This window comes from Leuciscus leuciscus, assembly GCF_965113295.1.
Source record: "Leuciscus leuciscus genome assembly, chromosome: 1".
Taxonomy (NCBI): Eukaryota; Metazoa; Chordata; class Actinopteri; order Cypriniformes; family Leuciscidae; genus Leuciscus; species Leuciscus leuciscus.
The window spans coordinates 72,223,198-72,245,008 of record NC_138725.1 but is presented as its reverse complement, the minus strand read 5'-3'; the positions used below and the strand labels follow the sequence as shown (position 1 = coordinate 72,245,008).

The 21,811-nt window shown below is 42.8% G+C and overlaps 1 protein-coding gene across 1 annotated transcript; it reads left to right on the top strand.

The window, feature by feature from the left end:
- Positions 1 to 2,202: 2,202 nt before the first annotated feature.
- Positions 2,203 to 21,694, top strand: LOC309476857 (nucleotide-binding oligomerization domain-containing protein 1-like; the record flags this gene model as incomplete). The annotated part of the gene is made up of 6 exons (XM_082139993.1): positions 2,203 to 2,565; positions 7,862 to 8,213; positions 8,301 to 9,924; positions 12,310 to 12,687; positions 19,800 to 20,222; positions 21,655 to 21,694. Exons 2-6 carry the CDS (start codon positions 7,880 to 7,882, stop codon positions 21,692 to 21,694), a joined length of 2,799 nt encoding a protein of 932 aa, XP_081996119.1. The 5' UTR covers positions 2,203 to 2,565; positions 7,862 to 7,879.
- Positions 21,695 to 21,811: the final 117 nt, after the last annotated feature.

The window sequence follows — 21,811 nt, the reverse complement described above, 5'->3', positions numbered from 1 at the left end:
CGCCATAAACAAGCAAGAAGAAGAACAAGCGTGGAGTTTCCAGTACAGTTTTGGAACTCGGAAGTTGCTGTAGAGGTGAATGGCAGGTAATTTATATCCAGTCCAAATGGTTAACATTGCTTCGTTTGATATTTTAAATGGACCATGTGTCGCTGGAATCTAATTTAATCAGTTCTATTTCATAACTGTTTCATAACTCAATTTCATAATAGTCTGATCAAAAAACACTTACAAACTCTTCCACGTGTATTGGTAATCCGCACATTGCTTGTACTGCATGGATCGCATCTTCAGTTTAATTCATCAAAGTTCGTTTAATTTATTTCTACTCATGCGTTCGTGGCATTTCCTAATTGTAGCCTGTCTTTGAAGGCATGTTTAACGTAGTCTCTATAATCGCGTCGCATGAATGGCTACACGGTATTATTGTCTTCGTCTGTTCACCCATCAGAGCCTTTTGAGAATATACTGTGAAACTAATAAATTACGCGAATTAAACAACTTGAAATACCAACAAATCTAGCCCTCATTGAGACAAAATGTGTTTTGGTTTCGTTTTTACACTTGTTTGTGAATCGGAGACTGATCTCGAGGCTATCTTTGTGTAGAGTCATGGAACTTAATCTAGAAGTATGACTTTTTTATATGACAACGTTGAGTTAAAGATTCAATTTACAACAGTTGCATAATCATTTAATAATTAAATATAATTTCATAATAAATGCCACTGTAATGTATTGATGACAGGAGATCGCAAGTGGTTGAACTGAAGTGGCTGTTGTTCCCTGGTTGTTACTCGTGTTTGCCTATAATGAAGATGATGATGCAATAGCGCCTCACAGCGTTCACTACATTACATTACAACATGGAGGCTACACATCATACATGTGGACATCTTTTTTTTTTTTTTTTTTTTTAACGTTAACAAAACTTGTATATAACAATAATACACTTATGTTACTCTTATGACTTCCCTATGACAAAAATTATACTTTATTGTATTTTAAATATATTCCCCTTTTCAATAGTACATTGCAAATATACTTACAATCTTTAAATATATTAAAAGTATATTAGCATCATGCTTTTACCGATTTTCACAATATAACTTTTGACACACTTTAAAATAATTGTACTTTAGTATGTTTTCTAAAAATACATTTTAGAAAAATATACTTGAAGTGAAAATTCTGTATATTTTTTTAAACTGTATTTATTTGCACTTTATTACAAATATATTTTAGGTATATTTTAACTATGTGCTGGAAATGATCATTGTAACAATGCATTGAAAGTATACTTTCAAAATACATTGTAGTATACAGTAGTATTTTGTACAAAGTATAGCTCAGTAGCCTATTATTTGTCTATTAATGTGCATTTGTTATTGAAGACAAAGTGTGCACTTTGGTATACACTTATGGTTGGCATCAATAGCCTCGTGGGCAAGTGCCTATGGATCCCGAATTTGAGTCCTGGCTCGTGGACCTTTCCCGATCCCATCCCCCCTCTCTCTCTCCCACCTCACTTCCTGTCTAGCTACTGTCCTATCCTAGGCACACACACACACAAACAAATCTTTTAGTTATGATTTTGTATTGTACTTGTAACACAAATAATAGTAACACTGTAATATTTACATTTACACATTTTATATTTTATAAAATGCGTAAACATTTTTACATTTACGCACTACTTGAAGTTGTTCCAGTTTAGTACACTAAATACACTTAAAGTTATGCTTTACTACAATTTAATTACAACTAATATATACTTAGTACAAAATTAGTTGTTTCAAAATAGCACACTTGAAGTTAACTAATCATTAACACACTTGAAGTATACTGATAATTAGTCTGGCTGCAAGTATACTTAGCATTTTTTATTTATTTTTCACAAGGGTTAGAACTATACAGTCACTGTATTTCACCCGGTACCTACTAGGCACTCTGATAGGTCTACCAAATATTGGCAGTCTCTCATTATTCATTGAATGACATGTACTATTTCTAACTGGTGAATTCGTGGCATTCACAGAAGATTAACAACTTGCACTGGCATTATTGTCCATGTTGTTTTCCTGCTCTGAATTCAGCTCTAAATCTGGCGAAACAACAGGTAAGTCTTCCACAGCTTCAGTTTGAGTTGAAGGACACACTGTTTCCTTTGCTTTCAGCAAGTCTCTTCTATTCCTTCTGAAGATGTGACTGTCTGGTGTTTGAACAGTGTATAAGGCCTTGGTTGTTCATGTTAGTCGAGAACCACTGCAGGTGCTATCCTGTCTAATACTAACTCTTTCTGCTTTCTTCATTTCATGTAGCTTTCTTGTCTCACAATCAAAGTACTGCTTTTGTCTGACTTGCCTGTTTCTCAGTCGATTACACACATGCCTGAAAACCTTGGGCATCAGCAGTTTCTTTGACACTGGAATCTTTGATTTCAGGCTTCTTCCCATGAGTAACTGCGCAGGGAAAAGGCCTATCCCATCCAACGGGGTGTTTCTATACTCCAGGAGAGCAACGTCTCTCTGCCTGACCGTTTGAATGTGGAAATCCAGGACTTGAGGTAGTATGAAATTGCTGGATCCAATCTCTCCAGTTCCCTTTTGAGGGAACTCGCACTGCGTCGTTGAAAACGACTCTTTGGGGACGCTCCCTTAGCGTGCGCCTCTGAAGTATGAATGAAACTAATCCAATCCTGATTGGTGTTGCGTCATGACGTAACATGTGACGGCATAACCGGATGCATAAAAGTGACGCTGGCACACACACACATTAGCTTTCGCTCTTCAGCAAGCGCTCTCTGTGAAACTGTCTGTCTTATTTGATGTTGTTTGTCAGTGAAATCCTCTATATTATGGCGAGTGAAAGATACACTAAGTGTGTGCACCCCTGCCCTATATTTCTCACGGGTGGAGACACGCATCAGTTGTGTGTACACTGTTAGGAGCGCAGCACGCACAGGCAGTTCTCGAGGGGGCTGCCTGTGAACACTGTGAAAGTACTATAGAGTGCTGCGCTCCCACTTGGCTCGCGATCCCCGCGGTTCGGGTCCCGCGTCCGTTGAGGCGGCGCGGTGGCTTGGATCGTGGGGATCGCAGAAGGATCTCGCGGATGAGAACGAGACTGCCGAGGCACTTTCATGTTCATCATCCGCAGATTCTATAACGCTCGCTCACGACGCAGAAGCCCGCGATGTGCCTTCTTCTGCCCGTGACGAGTGCCCGATGCTCGAGCTATCTGCTTCTGAGGAAGTGGATGTGCTCAGCATCGGGGACGAGGAACATGAGTCACACTCGCCGGTGTTGTTGTAACCCATAATAAAGAGTTGTCCCACTACATTGCAATACAGAATCTATAGCTCGGATCTCGCGTTTGTCGAGGCAGCGCGTAGATGACGGCTACTCTGCAATAAAGATTCTGAGTGGGTGCGAGGCATGCACTGTCAGCTCCTGAGGGTGCTGGCTGTGGTTTTTAAGAAATATCTCGACGCACACAGCCGTGCGTTTCGGGTGTTTCAGCCTCGAGCCCGTTGACTTTCTTTTCGAAGAGATGAAAGCCAAATATATTGTGAACGACTCGAATCTCGCGTTTGTTGAGGCAGCGCTTAGATTACGAGTCTGCAATAAAAGGGACACACGCGATCTGTGAAATAATACTGTTTGGGTGCGAGGCATTCACAATCAGCTCCTGAGGGTGCTGGCAGTGTTCACTTCATTGAGAAATATATCGGCGCGAGTGCAATCCGTGCGCTGTCGGATGTTTCAACCTCGCACCTGATGACTTTCTTCTCGAGGGATGAAAGCCAAATATATTGTAACGGCTCGAATCTCGCGTTTGCCGAGGCAGCGTGTAGATTACGAGACCGTATAAATAAATATTAAAACAGTATTGTCTGGTGATTATGGCTGCATTAAATTCTATGAATTAATATGATGGAATTGAAATGATGGAATATATTATCTGACTTTAAGAAGTTAGATATTTTAATTCAACCTACCATCCAGACCGTGTTTCACTTATCGAGTGTTTTTGGCTGCATTTAATTCTGAAGAATTAAAATGATGAGCAGCGAACATCAAAAATCGTTTAAGATTTTTCCCTGCCGGTCCTCTGCTTCAGGGTATCGAAAACGAGACGAAGATGGCTGTCCCCCCCCCCCCCCCCCCCGTGGAGGTATGAGCGAGAATCGCTCCTCCGCGGAGCTCTCAGGAAATCGATGTTTGTATCCAGCTTCAAGTGCGCTTTGGGACACATCGGTTTTCAGCGAATGCACGCTGTAAAAGGCGCCCAAAAGGCTTGCGGCCAGTGTTCGCGTTCGCCAATCGGAACTGTTTTCGATTTATTCCCTGCCGGTCCTCCGCTTCAGGGTGTCGAGAACGAAACCCAAAAAGTCTCCCCTCTGGGGGAGCCCTCAGGAAATCGATATCTGTATCCCGCCGTAAAGTGCGCTTCGGGCCACAATGATTTCCAGCGAACGCACACCGTGGCGTTCTCCCCAAAAGCTTGCAATAGGGCACCGTCTATGGTCACAAAATCTTTCTCGACTTTTTCCTGCCGGTCCTCCGCTTCAGGAGGTCGAGAATAGTGCTCGAAAAACACCCGAGGTCAGTCTCGAGGGGCTGGTTCCCTTAGTAGATTTTGTAGAAGAATGGCAACGCCTTCCGAATATATCTATATGGGTCCTGAATATTATAAAATATGGCTAAATACTGCAGTTCGGTCACCGACCTCCCAAGTTTGCTGGGGTGGTACTGACTGCAGTGGTTCCAGAACAGGCTCGGGTTATGGAACAAGAGGTACAGAACTCTACTGGTCAAAGGGGCCATATAAATTGTTCCCCTACCAGAGAAAGAGTCCGGGTTTTACAGCCGGTACTTTATAGTTCCAAAGGAGGATGGCGGGCTGAGGCCGATTTTAGATTTGAGGCAGTTGAATAGTTTTCTCTGAGGAGATTCAGGTTCAAGATGCTCACTGTTCCCATCATCGTGAATCAAATCAGATCCGAGGATTGGTTTGTCACGATCGATCTAAAAGACGCCTATTTTTATGTCTCCATCCTTCCATGTCACAGGAGGTTCCTGAGGTTTGCTTTCGGGGGCGAAGCGTACCAATATCGGGTTCTTCCGTGCGGCCTAGCACTCTCTCCCCGCACGTTCACTAAGTGTATGGATGCAGCTCTGGCTCCACTGAGGCTTCAGGGCATCCGTATTCTGAATTATATCGATGACTGGCTCATATTGGCCCAGTCTCGAGAAATGGCAATTCGGCATCGAGATGTCGTTCTTGGCCACATTCAGAAATTGGGGTTGAGACTCAACACTAGGAAAAGTGTGTTAGAACCAGCTCAGAAAACTACTTTTCTGGGCATAGTATGGAATTCGGTTACGATGCAGGCACCTATGTCTCCCGCACGTATCGAAATCCATCCTGACCATGGTGTCAGGGATAAAGCTAGGCCAGGCCATCACTGTAAAGCAATTTCAAAGACTGCTGGGCCTCATGGCAGCGGCATCCAACATAATTCCTTTGGGCCTTCTTCACATGAGGCCCCTTCAGTGGTGGCTCAAAGCCAAGGGGTTTTTCCCCCAAGGGGAATCCGTTCCGTATAATAAAGGTTACGCGCAGATGCCTTCGTTCCTTATTAATATGGAAGAAATCTTGGTTCTTGTCCCAAGGGCCAGTATTAGGGGCGTCATGTCGCCGGAAAACCATTTCAACAGACGCTTCCCTCACTGGCTGGGGCACGGTTATCGGCGCTTTGCCAGGGGACTGTGGCAGGACCTTCATCATTCTTGGCATATAAATTGCCTAGAAATGTTGGCTGTGTTCAGGGCTCTGAGGAGTTTCCTCCCAGACATCAAAGGTTACCACGTCTTGATACGTTCGGACAATACATCAGTGGTAGCGTATCTGAACCGACAAGGGGGACTCAGATCGCGCCCTCTATCCAGATTGGCGCATCAGATTATTTTATGGTCCCAAGGGAAAATATTATCTATGAGAGCAATATATGTCCCGGGGGTTCAGAATCAGGGAGCAGACATCCTGTCAAGGCAGGGGCTGAGGCCCGGGCATCCAGTCCCGTTGGGGTTGGATGCCATGGTACAGGCCTGGCCGAGGCTTCGCCTGTACGCTTTTCCCCCGATCACTCTGCTCCCGGGAGTCCTGGAGAGGGTCCGTCAGTAGGGCATCAGTCTTCTTCTGGTAGCCCCGTTTTGGCCGGCCCGAGTATGGTTTTCGGATTTAATTTCACTCCGGATAGCTCCGCCATGGCAGATTCCTCTGAGGAGGGATCTGTTATCTCAGGCGGAGGGTACTATATTCCATCCTCGCCCAGAGCTGTGGAAATTGTGGGTCTGGCCTCTGAGGGGGCTCAGTACCTAAATGCTGTTCTATCATTTGGGGTGCACGGAACCATACTTATCTCTGGGTTCCGTCTACTAGGAGATTATATGGCCTTAAGTGGAATGTTCTTCCACTTGGTATAGAGAACATGAGTTAGGCCCAGTTAACTGCCCAGTGGCTTCAGTTCTGGATTTTCTTCAAGATCGTTCTCTGCGAATCTCTCCCCGTCCACATGGATGGTGCACATGGATGCCATTGCGGCGTTCCATGCACCACTGAATATTGGGCCTTTGGGGAGGCACCATCTGGTCATACTATTTCTCCTTGGTACATAGAGGATGAGACTGACAGTCAGGTCCAGGGTTCCTTCCTGGTACCTGGCGGTGGTTCTCGAAGGGCTATCCCTGGCTCCCTTCGAATCCCTTCAGTCGGCTTTGCCTAGGACCTCACGTTCTAGATAGCCTTTCTCTTAGCTACTTCTTATAAAGAGACTGGGAGACCTCCAAGCCCTGGCATTAACGCCAGCTTGCTTGGGGTTTGCCCCGGCGGAGTTAAGGCCATCCTGCATCCGAGACCCAGCTATGTGCCTTAAGTGCAATTTAACATGGCTAGGTCCATGGTCCTGCAAGCATTTCATCCTCCACCACATGTGTCGGCAGAAGAGAAGAGGTTCCTTGCTCTGCCAGTCAGAGTTCCGAGTATTACCTTGAGAGGTCCTCTTCTTGGAGGAGGTCGGACTTACTGTAGTGTGTTTCGGGTCACCTAATGAGGGGCTCCCGGCTAAACAAACCATAAGTAGGCCTACAAGGTGCGCAATTTGCCTTCACCTTTGGCTGTAAGGGCTCATTCTACTAGAAGCATGGTGTCCTCTAGAGCCCTCCTCTTGGGAGTGCCCCTCCAGGAGATCTGTGAGGCAAGCCGGTTGGGCTACCCCACACACTTTTATCAGGTTTTATAGTCTGCACCTCCCTAGTACGCCTGGCGCACATGTGCTCTCGTCCTAGATGGGTGCCTGAGTTCAGTTTCACTCTAGGGCAGGCCTTTTCTCGGTGCGTGGCCTAGTGGGCATTCGTTCCCCAAAGAGTCGTTTTCAACGACGCAGTGCGAGTTCCCTCGAAAGGGAACGTCTCGGGTTATGACTATAACCCTTGTTCCCTGAGAAGGGAACGAGACACTGCGTCGTCCTGCCACGCCCCTCAATGCCTGAGAGCGGCTTGCTTCATCGCGAGGCTAATGTGTGTGTGTGCCAGCGTCACTTTTATGCATCCGGTTATGCCGTCACATGTTACGTCATGACGCAACACCAATCAGGATTGGATTAGTTTCATTCATACTTCAGAGGCGCACGCTAAGGGAGCGTCCCCAAAGAGTCGTTTTCAACGACGCAGTGTCTCGTTCCCTTCTCAGGGAACAAGGGTTATAGTCATAACCCGAGACGTTCTCAGCTAATAAATATGATTAAGACATGTAATACTGTTGCATGAAAATGCTTAAACTTCTGTCTTGTACCTCAGGTTTGAAAGGCCTGCAGCATGGCGTGTGCACGGCAATCTGCTATTGAGTTCCTCAAAAACGCCAGGAGAAACCTGGTGACCCATATGAAGAACCTTCCTCTGATCATTGAGAATCTTTATAAGCAGAGGGTTTTCAATGACCATGAGGTCGATGATCTCAAAGCCGAGATGACAGAGTTTGATAAAGCCAGATGTATATTGGATTGGGTCATTAAGAAAGGGCAAATGGCATGCTATGAATTACTCAGGATTTTGGATGTCACTAAGAAGAGGACGTTACATCCTGATTTACACTCCTGGATCAGCTGTTTTCCCTTCAGATGGGAAGATACAGAGGTCAGCTATTCATTTGGTGAGTAGATAAATGAAAAACATTTCAATAAAAAGACAGTAAATTAACAAATTTCAATACAAATCTTGGTTTTTGTTGCTGTCTCAGGTACAAAGCCCTGTCAAAACTACCAAACAGCGCTCAAGAAGAAAGCAAAAAGGATTCTGAAGGACCAAAGAGAATGTTGCGGTAAATATCGGGATGACAAGGCACAAGTAAATTTCCATTTTATACCTGTTGTTTTAGAGACAGACTCTGTGGTGAAAACTCCTCAATGCAAAATAAAATGGAAAAACAAAAAAGGCAAAAAGCTACGGCGCAAAAAGCTGATCTCTTACATTCCTACTGAGCAACAAGCACTTTCACCTGTGGATCTGCTGAGATGCCAAGAAAAGAACATCCTCCTCATAGGCAAACCTGGAATAGGAAAGACTACAGTTGTCCAGGAAATGTTGCGTCTGTGGGCAGAGAAAGATGACCGAGAGCTGGACTACATGTTTTACATTGATGAAAGTACTTTGGCTCACAGTTCTAGCATTGCCAATTTGGAGTCTTTTTTCTTTGACGTATATTTAAAACCAATGGAAAAAGACAGAAAGGTCGTGTTTCAAGATATTGAGGAAAACTCTGAGAATGTTGTCATTGTATTTGATGGCGTAGTAGATTTAAAAGAAAATTACACCTTATGGAAGATCATGAACCGCGAGCTCCTGCCTGATGCCAAGATTATAATAACATGCAGATCAGAGGTGGAATATGATCCACTTTTCTCCGACTGGCCGACACGGAAAGTGTATGTCCAAGGATTCAGTGAAGAGTCTATCAACGCTTACTATCAGAAGATGTTGGGTCACGATCCTGTTCTTCTAGATGTTGTTTTGAAGAATCAAGAGCTGTTCAGTCTCAGCCATGTGCCAATGTATGCATATATGGTTGTAGACTTGATTCAATTTAAAAACGACAACGTTTTCAACCATCCAAACACAGTCACAGAAATGTACATCCACATTTTCCGTGTTGCTGTCAAGAAACAAATTGATCAAATAGATAAATACTTGAAAGACATCAAAGATCAGGTTTATTTTTTGATGGAAAAGGCATTCAATGCAACTATGCAGAAAACCCTAAACCTTACGAGCTGTAATGAGACAGACATTTCTTGTGCGTTTCTGAAGATGATCAAAAGAAAAGACTCGCCAACATCTGCAACAACGTACTGTGCTTTTCTCCACAACACAATGCAGGAATTCTTCTCAGCTTTGTGGCTTCTTCTACATCCAGGTAAAATTGAGAAAGTCCTACAACTCTGTCAAACTGAGGAGAATAAACACATGAAACATGTTCTTCCTTTCTTATGTGGACTTCTGGGAGAACACAACATTAAACTCATCAAATGTCTCTTCCCTGAGGATCAGATAAAGAAAACATCTGACTGGTTCGTTGAGAAGTTTTTGGAAACTTTCCTCCAACCTCAGAGTGAAAGTGAAGAGTTTGATCTTCTCTATGTGTGTCAGTGCTTGTATGAGCTCCAGTCTCCTAAAGCGTGTTTAATGTTTCTGGAGAGGATGGACCATCAGCTTGAGCCTGAAGAGGATCTTGACCCTCATCAGTGTTGTGCTTTGGCTTACGTGATCACTCAGTCCAGAGATAAAGAGGTTTATCTGAATCTGGAGGACTGTAACATGACTGACGCAGGAATGAACATGATGCTCAGCTGCTCACCCAAGATCAGGTACTAGGGAATAGGGGTGAAACGATAAATAGCAATAGAAAAAAATAAATAAAGTGACAACGTATCGTGGATGTAAAAAAATCATTCGCAATATGTTTTTGTTCACTCCAAGACTGAGTTTACTGTATTTAAAAGGTATTATAAATACCTTAAGATTAAATATTTATTCTTTCATCATGCACTCGCCCCCGTGTCGTTTTAAACCCATAAGATTTTCATTCATCACATTTTTTTTATGAAACCTGAGAGATTTCTGTCCCTCTATTTAAAGTCCATTTCCCTAAAACTTAAAAGATCCAACAAGGCCATAAAAACATTGTAAAAAAAAAACTAAAAAAACAATCGATCAGTTTAATCCTAGTCTTCTGAAGAGAAGAGACATGATCGCTTTATATGATGACTTACATAATTACTGATCAACACACATATTGTAGTAAACACAGACGTTCAAATATATATATGTGTGTGTGATGTGTGAGAATGACATGAGGGTGAGTAAATTAAGACACAATTTTAATTTTTGTATTAACTAACCTCTTAACGTTTGGGAATATTTATTTTGACACGTTTAAAACTGTGATGATTGATTGCATTGTTCATCTGAAGCACATACACACTGAAAGCACAAACATCATATAAATTAGTTATGGTTTATAGTCTACTGCGTGCTCGTTGAGAAGTATATAGTTTAAAAGGCTAACACAGATGAACACCTTTTTCACATGATGTGCCATAGTTGTTATTGTTAATAACTGTGCTAAATGTTAGGCAGATCTGGCCCGGCAACTTATTTTGCCTGCTGCCCTGCTCGTTTGTATTTATTTACTTTATTACTTTATTATATTGTTGCATGCCTGATGCACCCAAATTATTTTGGAATTCGCCATTTGATAATAAACCTATCAGAAAGATAAAACATCAACTCATCCCAGGCGAACAGCTTCTATTGTAGTGAACCGAGTTAATGACTGTGCTGAATTTAAGGGAACGAGAAGCACGGAAGTTCAATGTTGCCGTGGAAACGAACAATGAAAATATCTATATCTGGGGAGTTTACTATGTAGGCCTGAATATTTTGTATAGGGGAGACCGGAGATAAAGTAACACCTTATGTTTGAGCATCTGTAACTCAGCCGCTGTTTGTGCTAGATCTCTCAAAATGTGATACATGGCAGCCACATTTGTCTGCTACAAATATAACTCACTTGGACATATACAAAACAATCACAGATTATGTGAGTTAATGTCAAATACAAAGAGTTCAGTAGTTACAATCTACCCCACAACTGGCTGGGGATAGATGCAACGAGAGGTCATTTGCTGAGATAAGATTCACACTATTGCATTTTTAAGAACTTTAAATGTAGCACAAAAACAATTGCGAATAAAGGTAATCCTCTGTGTTTGCCTTTTAAACTATATTCTTTTCGACGTCCACGCAGGAGACAATAAATGATGTAAAATAGTCTGCGGCCACCCCATGTGCTATGGTACAGCCCACAGCGCAAAATGCAAGAAAAACGTCAGGACTGCACAAGCTAGCGGACGGTGCCATCAGCGATTGAGTGGAGAACACGCTTAGCATCTCAGCCAGGGTTAGTTAGTTAAAGTTAAAGTCACCATGAAATCTAAATGGAATATTGCAGTGTTTATTATGAAATATTTATTTGTGCACATAACTTTTTTTAAATCATGTTCCCTCGTAATCTTTATTCAGAATGCCTTCCCCTCCTCCACGCACTTCTTACAAAGCATGTAGAGGTCTGTAATTTTTATCAAAGGTACTCTTCAACTGTGAGAGACGGAATCTAAAACAAAAATCCAGCAAATCGCATTGTATGATTTTTAAATAATTAATTTGTATTTTATTGCATGACATAAGTAACAATAAGTAAACAGCAATCCAACAAGCAATTCCCGTTTCACTTGGATATGTCACAATATGGGGGAAAAGAAACGGTCACAACTTCCATTTCATGCTGACTTTTAACACGTCTTTTGTCAGTAAAAATCGGCTCACACTAGTGCTGTAAGTTTGGGTCGCTTGTAACATGCATTTAAAAAGGCAATATGTTTCAACTTTCTGCAATGAGATTTGTTATGAACTAAAGAGAAGCTCTAAGGTCTCCACCAAAATAAAAGTTTAACATTTGAAAGCAAAAAAATTAAGACATAAATATTAGTATTATAATTTTACTGATGTTCTGTACATTTAAATTGTTTTATTATTATTATTATTATTAAATGCCTTTATTTTACAGTTCAATATAATTATTGCCATAGTAATGTATTTCTTTATTAATTTGCTTAATTGTTATAATTTAAAATTATTATTATTATTATTATTAGTGTTGTTGTTATTGATATATGATTTCTGTGTTGCAGATTAAAGATTTGGAAAGAACCACTGAAGCAAATCGCATTCTTTCGAGAATTCTTCCATAAAGCATCTCAGTGCAATTGCTCCTCTTTTGACGTGAAACACAATAACAACCCAGAACTGTGTGATTTCCTGCTGGATCTTTACTCACATGTGAAGAACTATGAGACTCAAACAGGCAGGAGTTTCCTTCCAGCATTACAGTCAGTTTTCCAGTCTCCTGATGTCTGGATCATAGATCTCTCACAGAGAAAGACCTCCGTCCTCCTGGAAGTGCTGAAACTCCAGACAGAGAAGAAACCAGTAGAGCTGAGAGGATGTTCAGAGGAAGAGAGTGAAATGAAGAGTTTCCTTCAGTGTCTGCCCTACATCTCACAGCTGAGGTACCTGATATTCTACAGCCTTTTGCTCAACATGTTTAAAAAAGCTGGAGTAGGTCTTTGTGTATTAAATGGATCATTAAAAAATATATATATATATTGTTTTGTATTTACCTTTGGATGCAGAAATGTGTAAAATTGATTGAAAAAACAAAAACATTATTCTAAGTGTCACAGAGAAGCTGGAAAATAGTCAGGAAAATTAAACTGACTGGTTCTAGAAACCTCCCTTTTCCACCAAAAAAGAACTGGTTCGGAACTGGTGCTGGTTCAAAGTTGGTTCAACTTGCGAACCTTCTCAGAACCTGTTTGTTTTTCCACTGACTAGAGAGCCCAGCGAACGGCGTCATCACTGTGTACGTTGCCATAGGCTACGTCTTAAGGGGGTGTACACCACCTGCAAATCCAATAACATCAGCAATTTTCCTGATTTCTGTAAATGAATATAAAACTTGCAGCACAGGGTGAAGTCAGTATACATTAACTACGATATGAGACACATGCAAATTTAATATAAAACTATGTAACGTCGGTTAAATGGCGCTCTGTTGCGCGGCAGGATTTTGAACACGGTCCTGAGCCGTTGCTGGGCGCCGCGGACAGACGCCGAAAGGCACCGCCGGTGTGTGTACACTTCTAGAGAATAATGCGTTCGAATTTAAAAGACGCGGCGCGTCGCGCTGAGCTGAGCTGCGCGTCCGGTGTGCGACCCCCTTTAGCTTTCCTAGAAACACTTGCGCCAAATTCAAACATAACAATTACAATGGCGGAATACATCGTCTTTCTGCAAATGTTTCTCCTTGCTTTGCGATCCTATATTGGGGTCAGAAGAAGACGTTTAGAACACATTTGTGCTGTTCGGACGGAGGTTACGTTCGAGAAGAAGTTCGACAATAACCCCGCCTCCAGCATGACGTGGTTAAAGAACGGTTCTAGTCCAGCAAAGAGTTGGTGCCGCTTTGGAACCAATTTTCCTGGCCGAGAACCGGTTCTTTGGCTGTCGAAACACAAAGAACTGGTTCGCGAGTAGGCACCGGCTCCGAACCGGCACCAGCACTGCCTTGGTGGAAAAGGGGAACTAACATTCGTAGCAAATAAGCTCAAAAAGGAAAGAGTACGATCTTCTTATCAACTCTTAAGAAAGATTATTCTTCTGGTCATGAATAACTTTTCTGTTCTATTAGATTACTAACTAAAGTACTCAACAGTATAAAAGCTTATGGCTAAAGATCAAACATTTCAGTGACTGTGATCTGTTACCCCTTTTCCACCAAGGCAGAGCTGGTGCTGGTTCGGAGCCAGAGCCTAGTTTCAAATCGGTTCTTTGTTTTTCCACCGCCAAAGCACCAGCTCCGAACCAGTAAAACTGGTTCTTAAGTAGCACCAAATCATTGCAGGGTCTAGAACGGAGCCAAGAAAGAACCGCTTGCGTCAGAGGCTGGGGGCGGGGTTACCGTGGCCAACAAGACTGAAGAGAAACTTGTGACCGCCATTTTTAAATAGCAGCTAGTCGAGCTAATAGCGGCTCGATTATAATATCCGTCTATGTAAGTTACGGCGAGCTGCACGAACGCGTTGGATTCGCCGTGTTTGGATGCCGATTTATTTTCGCAAACCCATGAGCATCCATAGTAACGCAACGTCTATTATTGTTGATGCCTTGTTCGAGATGCATCGGAGCAGCGTGGACCGATCAGAGCTGCGGGAGTGTTTGGAGATCATACGACTCCTTGTGCTTTTTGATCGCTTTCGCAGTGCTTTGATTTCATGTGCTGATCGTTCTGCGAGAAGCCGATGCATCTCGAACAAGTCTGGTGTGTTTGTGTTTGGCGCTGCCGGACTAGCGTTGCTGGGCAACATGATACGTATGCAGTGACGTAAGATATAGCTCTGTTGTGGCTCTCTGGCCGGTGGAAACGCAAACCGGTTCGTCAGTCGAACCAACTCCGAACTGGCAATAGCTCTTGCTCTGAACCAGCACCCGGTTCTTGTTGGTGGAAAAGGGGTATGTGAGCAGCAACAGAGACAATCAAGCGTATAATGGTTTTTAATAAATGAAACTATAAATGCATACACGTAAAAAATAATACATATATACAGAATAACAAAAAGTAAAGAAAGAAAGAGAGAGGAGATCACAGAATGGCAAATATCACAAACAGTTAATCTGTTACCCCTTTTCCACCAACAAGAACCGGGTGCTGGTTCAGAGCTAGAGCTATTGCCAGTTCGGAGTTGGTTCGACTGACGAACCGGTTTGCGTTTCCACCGGCCAGAGAGCCACAACAGAGCTATATCTTACGTCACTGCATACGTATCATGTTGCCCAGCAACGCTAGTGCGGCAGCGCCAAACACAAACACACCAGACTTGTTCGAGATGCATCGGCTTCTCGCAGAATGATCAGCACATGAAATCAAAGCACCGCGAAAGCGATCAAAAAGCACAAGGAGTCGTATGATCTCCAAACACTCCCGCAGCTCTGATCGGTCCACGCTGCTCCGGTGCATCTCGAACAAGGCATCAACAATAATAGACGTTGCGTTACTATGGATGCTCATGGGTTTGCGAAAATAAATCGGCATCCAAACACGGCGAATCCAACGCGTTCGTGCAGCTCGCCGTAACTTACATAGACGGATATTATAATCGAGCCGCTATTAGCTCGATTAGCTGCTATTTGAAAATGGCGGTCACAAGTTTCTCTTCAGTCTTGTTGGCCACGGTAACCCCGCCCCCAGCCTCTGACGCAAGCGGTTCTTTCTTGGCTCCGTTCTAGACCCTGCAATGATTTGGTGCTACTTAAGAACCAGTTTTACTGGTTCGGAGCTGGTGCTTTGGCGGTGGAAAAACAAAGAACCGATTTGAAACTAGGCTCTGGCTCCGAACCAGCACCAGCTCTGCCTTGGTGGAAAAGGGGTATGTGAGAGCCAGCAAAGAATCAAATCACCTTAAGGCAGGGGCAAACAATCTTAAACACATCTAAATATCCATAGAAATAATACTTGCACTTATTCTTTGGTGCATAGCGTGTGTGTGTGTGTGTGTGTGTGTGTGTGTGTGTGTGTGTGTGTGTGTGTGTGTGTGTGTGTGTGTGTAGATCCTCGTGGTTCGTGAGCTTGAAGTGTTCTTTGGGTTCTTCCGGAGGGCGAGTCGTTCACGGGAAGTTTAAAAGGTTTACTCAAAAGCAAAATTGCTGAAATCAAGAAGATATTGTCTCATCTGAAGGACAGGAAAAAGAGCGGACAGGGAAGAAGGAACGAGTGAAAACGAGCTATTGTCATCGTCCTTTAAGGATAAATCAGTGCACACCTATTTTGGCTGAAATGACCAATAGTAGTTAGGAACGTTTAGCGGGAGAGAGTTTCTTTGTCTCCTTCTGACGCCTAATCTGCATGTTTAGTGATGATGTCAGAATTGCTCATTTTTACTCCAAAGGATGGTAAAAATAGTATTATACATTTTATTGTAACACACTAAACATCATTAATTAAGGCGTAACGAGAGGAATATATTGATAACCTGGTTTACACACGCAACTGCACCACAGAAAACATCCTGGTGACACCTCTCCACGTTTCAGATCATTTCCTCATTACTTTCAGTCTACAACTCTCTACCCCTGCACCCCCACCACCAGTCACTTTCAGACGAAACCTGCGCTCACTTTCCCCCTCCCATCTCTCCTCTGCCGTGTCATCCTCTCTTCCCCCACCCTCACAATTCTCATCTCTGGATGTGAATACCGCAACGGACACCTTATGCTCCACTCTAATCTCTTCTCTAGACATTATCTGCCCTCTCTCCTCCAGGCCAGCACGCACTACTCCCTCTAACCCCTGGTTATCTGAGGTTCTTCGGGAACACCGGACCAAACTCAGGGCAGCGGAGAGGAAATGGCACAAATCAAAAGACGCATCTGACCTGAGTATGTATCAATCCCTCCTCTCCTCCTTTTCTGTTGATGTTCATGCTGCAAAATCTTCATACTTCCACAACAAGATCAACAGCTCCTCCAACACACGATTACTCTTCAAGACATTCAACTCTCTCCTCTGTCCACCTCCACCACCTCCCGCCTCCTCCTTAACTGCTGACGATTTTGCGACCTTCTTCACCAACAAAACAACAGCTATCAGCAGTCAGTTCTCAGCTCCACACACACAGGAACCCAGACCGACCCCTTCCACAGCCAATACCCCTCTGTCCTCCTTTTCTTCGCTAACCGAGGAAGAAGTATCTACACTTCTCCTCTCCAGTCACCCTACCACCTGCACGCTTGACCCCATCCCCTCACACCTTCTACAAGCCATCTCTCCCACACTTCTACCATCACTCACACACATCATCAACTCATCCCTCCACACTGGCACCTTCCCTACAGCATTCAAGCAGGCTCGGGTTACTCCACTTCTCAAAAAACCAACGCTAAACACATCATTGGTAGAGAATTACAGACCTATCTCTCTCCTACCATTCATTGCGAAGACACTTGAAAGAGCTGTCTTCAACCAACTAACATCCTTCTTGTCTCTAAACAACCAGCTGGATGTCAACCAATCTGGCTTCAAGAAAGGACATTCAACTGAGACTGCATTACTGTCAGTCACAGAAGCCCTACGGATCGCAAAAGCTGCTTCCAAATCTTCAGTCCTCATTCTCCTGGATCTGTCTGCTGCCTTCGACACGGTGAATCATCAGATCCTTCTGTCCACCCTCTCATCGCTGGGCATCACAGGAACTTCACTCCACTGGTTTGAGTCCTATCTCACAGGTAGGTCCTTCAAGGTCGCATGGAGAGGCGAGGTATCCAGAGCACATCAGCTGACCACAGGGGTTCCCCAGGGTTCAGTTCTTGGTCCCCTCCTCTTCTCCATCTACACCACATCACTGGGACACATCATACAGGCACACGGTTTTTCCTACCACTGCTATGCTGATGACACACAGCTCTTCCTCTCCTTTCAACCAGATGATCCCACAGTAGCTGCACGGGTCTCAAGCTGTCTGGCGGACATCTCCACATGGATGAAGGAACACCACCTGCAGCTCAACCTGGCAAAGACTGAGCTTCTCGTCCTCCCTGCCAATCCGTCTCTACAGCACGACTTCACCATCCAGCTAGAGTCATCATTAATCACCCCATCAAGATCGGTCAGAAATCTTGGAGTAACGTTTGATGACCAGCTGACCTTCACAGATCACATTTCAAAGACAGCTCGATCATGCAGGTTTGCACTGCACAACATCAGGAAGATCAGGCCTTTCCTAACTGAGCATGCAACACAACTTATCGTCCAGGCCCTGGTCATCTCTAGGCTTGACTACTGCAATGCCCTTCTGGCTGGACTCCCAGCATGTGCGACCAAACCCCTACAGATGATCCAGAATGCTGCAGCTCGTCTTGTCTTCAACGAGCCCAAGAGGGCCCACGTCACTCCTCTGTTCATCTCTCTGCACTGGCTACCTCTAGCTGCTCGCATCAAGTTCAAGGCACTGACGCTTGCTTACAGAACTATCACAGGCTCAGCTCCCTCCTACTTTCACTCACTCCTACGAGTCTACATCCCTACCAGACACCTACGATCGGTCAACGAGCGACGTCTCGTGGTTCCATCACAGAAAGCCACAAAATCACTTTCCAGAACATTCTCATTTACAGTTCCATGCTGGTGGAACGCTCTCCCCACCCTCATCCGGAATGCAGAATCCCTGACAACATTCAAAAAACAGCTGAAAACCAATCTCTTCCGTGAGCACTTAACCTTATAGAAAAAAAAAATAAAAAAAAAATAAAATAAAAAAAATAAAAAAAAATAATCCTTTCCCTTTGAAACATCACTTATCAGGCTTAGGCTACTCTGAATAATACCTGAACTTCGTATTTTGAGCACTTCCTGCGTTGTTGTTGCTTTTGCCTCTTTATGATGACTCGCTGAACTTAGTCCTAATTTGTAAGTCGCTTTGGATAAGGGCGTCTGCTAAATGACTAAATGTAATGTAAATAACCAAGAAAGAAATGGCTGGAAGATATCAAAGCAGAGAAACATTCTTACACTAGACTATAAGCACTTAGAGTTTAACTAACACAACTAGAAAGTTGTAACTAGGCTAATATAAGCTGGGGACATTCATACACACAGGAATATATCATATACATTCTGGGATGACTTAATTATGAGTTAAATGGAAAGAGTATCAGTGCGTTTCTCCAGAAGCCACATGTTCTTTAGTTCCTGGCGTTGGAGGGAAGTTGAGTTGATTCAGATCTTTTTGACGCTCACAAATGTGTTTCTGTTCAGCCTCTGCCAGGACACTAAAGTGACAATGGGGGCAATTTGATCCAGACTCATCGGCACTAGGCCTGTGATTTACATGAAGTCCAAAAAGATTAAAAGCTTTCTGAAGTTTAGAGCTGAATCGGTCATATGTCTACAGACTCAATTTCGAAGTCAACAAAACTATAACAGATTTACTTGATATACAGTAGAAGTTTAGAATATTAACCAAACTTTTTTCTTTCAATGAAATTAATATACTGTCCTTTAGTTTAATAATTAGCAATGGCACAACAGGGCAAAATGAAAGATTAGATAGGGCTGAGTTTATTATACATTTTGTCCAATATGTTTAGACTTTATTCAAGCTGTAAACCTATCAATGTAAAACTAAATGTATCTTGAAGCACAGGATGAAGTCAGTATGTGCATTAACAACAAATTGAATGTAATTGAATTATAAACTATGTTCAGTGGTGCGTCAGGATTATGAACAGTGTTGTATCTGTGCGCCGCGGACAGACGTCGAGTGACGCTGCCGGTGTTCGTACACTCATAGAAAACAATGTGTTTCAATTTTAAAGACCCATCGCTGCGCTTCTCATTCGGTGTGTGTGTGTGTGTGTGTGTGTGTGTGTGTGTGTGTGTGTGTGTGTGTGTGTGTGTGTGTGTGTGTGTGACCCCTTTCAGAGTTCTGTGAAATGTCTATTCATATGTGCCGACTGGACCAATCAGACACACAATTATTCATTATATTTAATATTTAAATACTCATATTTCCCTTGTGATACTGTAGATTGCTACACATACAACATTTTAATTTTCTTTTGGAAACAGGTTTGACTTTAGGAACATCAGTGATGAAGTGAAGTTTCTTCTGAGACTCTTGACTAAAGCAGCAGAGACTGAGACACAGACAGGAGAGCAGAAGCTGAAACTGTTATCATCAGTCTGCACATACACATCTTTTCCTTATCAAAAGACTGACAGAAATAATCAGAGTGTTTTCCTGCTGGATCTTTACTCACATGTGAAGAACTATGAGACTCAAACAGGCAAGAGTTTCCTTCCAGCATTACAGTCAGTTTTCCAGTCTCCTGATGTCTGGATCATAGATCTCTCCCAGAGAAAGACCTCCGTCCTCCTGGAAGTGCTGAAACTCCAGACAGAGAAGAAACCAGTAAAGCTGAGAGGATGTTCAGAGGAAGAGAGTGAAATGAAGAGTTTCCTTCAGTGTCTGCCCTACATCTCACAGCTGAGGTACCTGATATTCTACAGCCTTTTGCTCAACATGTTTAAAAAAGCTGGAGTAGGTCTTTGTGTATTAAATGGATCATTAAAAAATATATATTGTTTTGTATTTACCTTTGGATGCAGAAATGTGTAAAATTGTAAAAAAAATAAAAAAAAATAAAAAAAACGTTATTCTAAGTGTCACAGAGAAGCTGGAAAATAGTCAGGAAAATTAAACTGACAGGTTCTAGAAACTTCAACTAACATTCGTAGCAAATAAGCTCAAAAAGGAAAGAGTACGATCTTCTTATCAACTCTTGAGAAAGATGATTCTTCTGGTCATGAATAACTTTTCTGTTCTATTAGATTACTAACTAAAGTACTCAACAGTATAAAAGCTTATGGCTGAAGATCAAACATTTCAGTGACTATGATCTGTGAGCAGCAACAGAGACAATCAAGCGTATAATGGTTTTTAATAAATGAAACTATGAATACATACGACTACACGTAAAAAAAAAAATACATATATACAGAATAACAAAAACTAAAGAAAGAAAGAGAGGAAATCACCTTAAGGCAGGGGCAAACAATCTTAAACACATCTAAATATCCATAGAAATAATACTTGCACTTATTCTTTGGTGCATAGCGTGTGTGTGTGTGTGTGTGTGTGCGTGTGCGTGTGCGTGTGCGTGTGTGTGTGTGTGTGTGTGTGTGTGTGTGTGTGTGTGTGTGTGTGTAGATCCTCGTGGTTCGTGAGCTTGAAGTGTTCTTTGGGTTCTTCCGGAGGGCGAGTCGTTCGCGGGAAGTTTAAGAGGTTTACTCAAAAGCAAAATTGCTGAAATCAAGAAGATATTGTCTCATCCGAAGGACAGGAAAAAGAGCGGACAGGGAAGAAGGAATGAGTGAAAACGAGCTATTGTCATCGTCCTTTAAGGATAAGTCAGTCCACACCTATTTTGGCTGAAATGACCAATAGTAGTTAGGAACGTTTAGCGGGAGAGAGTTTCTTTGTCTCCTTCTGACGCCTAATCTGCATGTTTAGTGATGATGTCAGAATTGCCCATTTTTACTCCAAAAGATGGTAAAAATAGTATTATACATTTTATTGTAACACACTAAACATTGTTAATTAAGGCGTAACGAGAGGAATATTTCGATACCAAGAAAGAAATGGCTGGAAGATATCAAAGCAGAGAAACATTCTTACACTAGACTATAAGCACTTAGAGTTTAACTAACACAACTAGAAAGTTGTAACTAGGCTAATATAAGCTGGGGACATTCATACACACAGGAATATATCATATACATTCTGGGATGACTTAATTATGAGTTAAATGAAAAGAGTATCAGTGCGTTTCTCCAGAAGCCACATGTTCTTTAGTTCCTGGCGTTGGAGGGAAGTTGAGTTGATTCAGATCTTTTTGACGCTCACAAATGTGTTTCTGTTCAGCCTCTGCCAGGACACTAAAGTGACAATGGGGGCAATTTGATCCAGACTCATCGGCACTAGGCCTGTGATTTGCATGAAGTCCAAAAAGGTTAAAAGCTTTCTGAAGTTTAGAACTGAATCGGTCATCGTGATTCAGGCCAGACGCTACACGTTATAC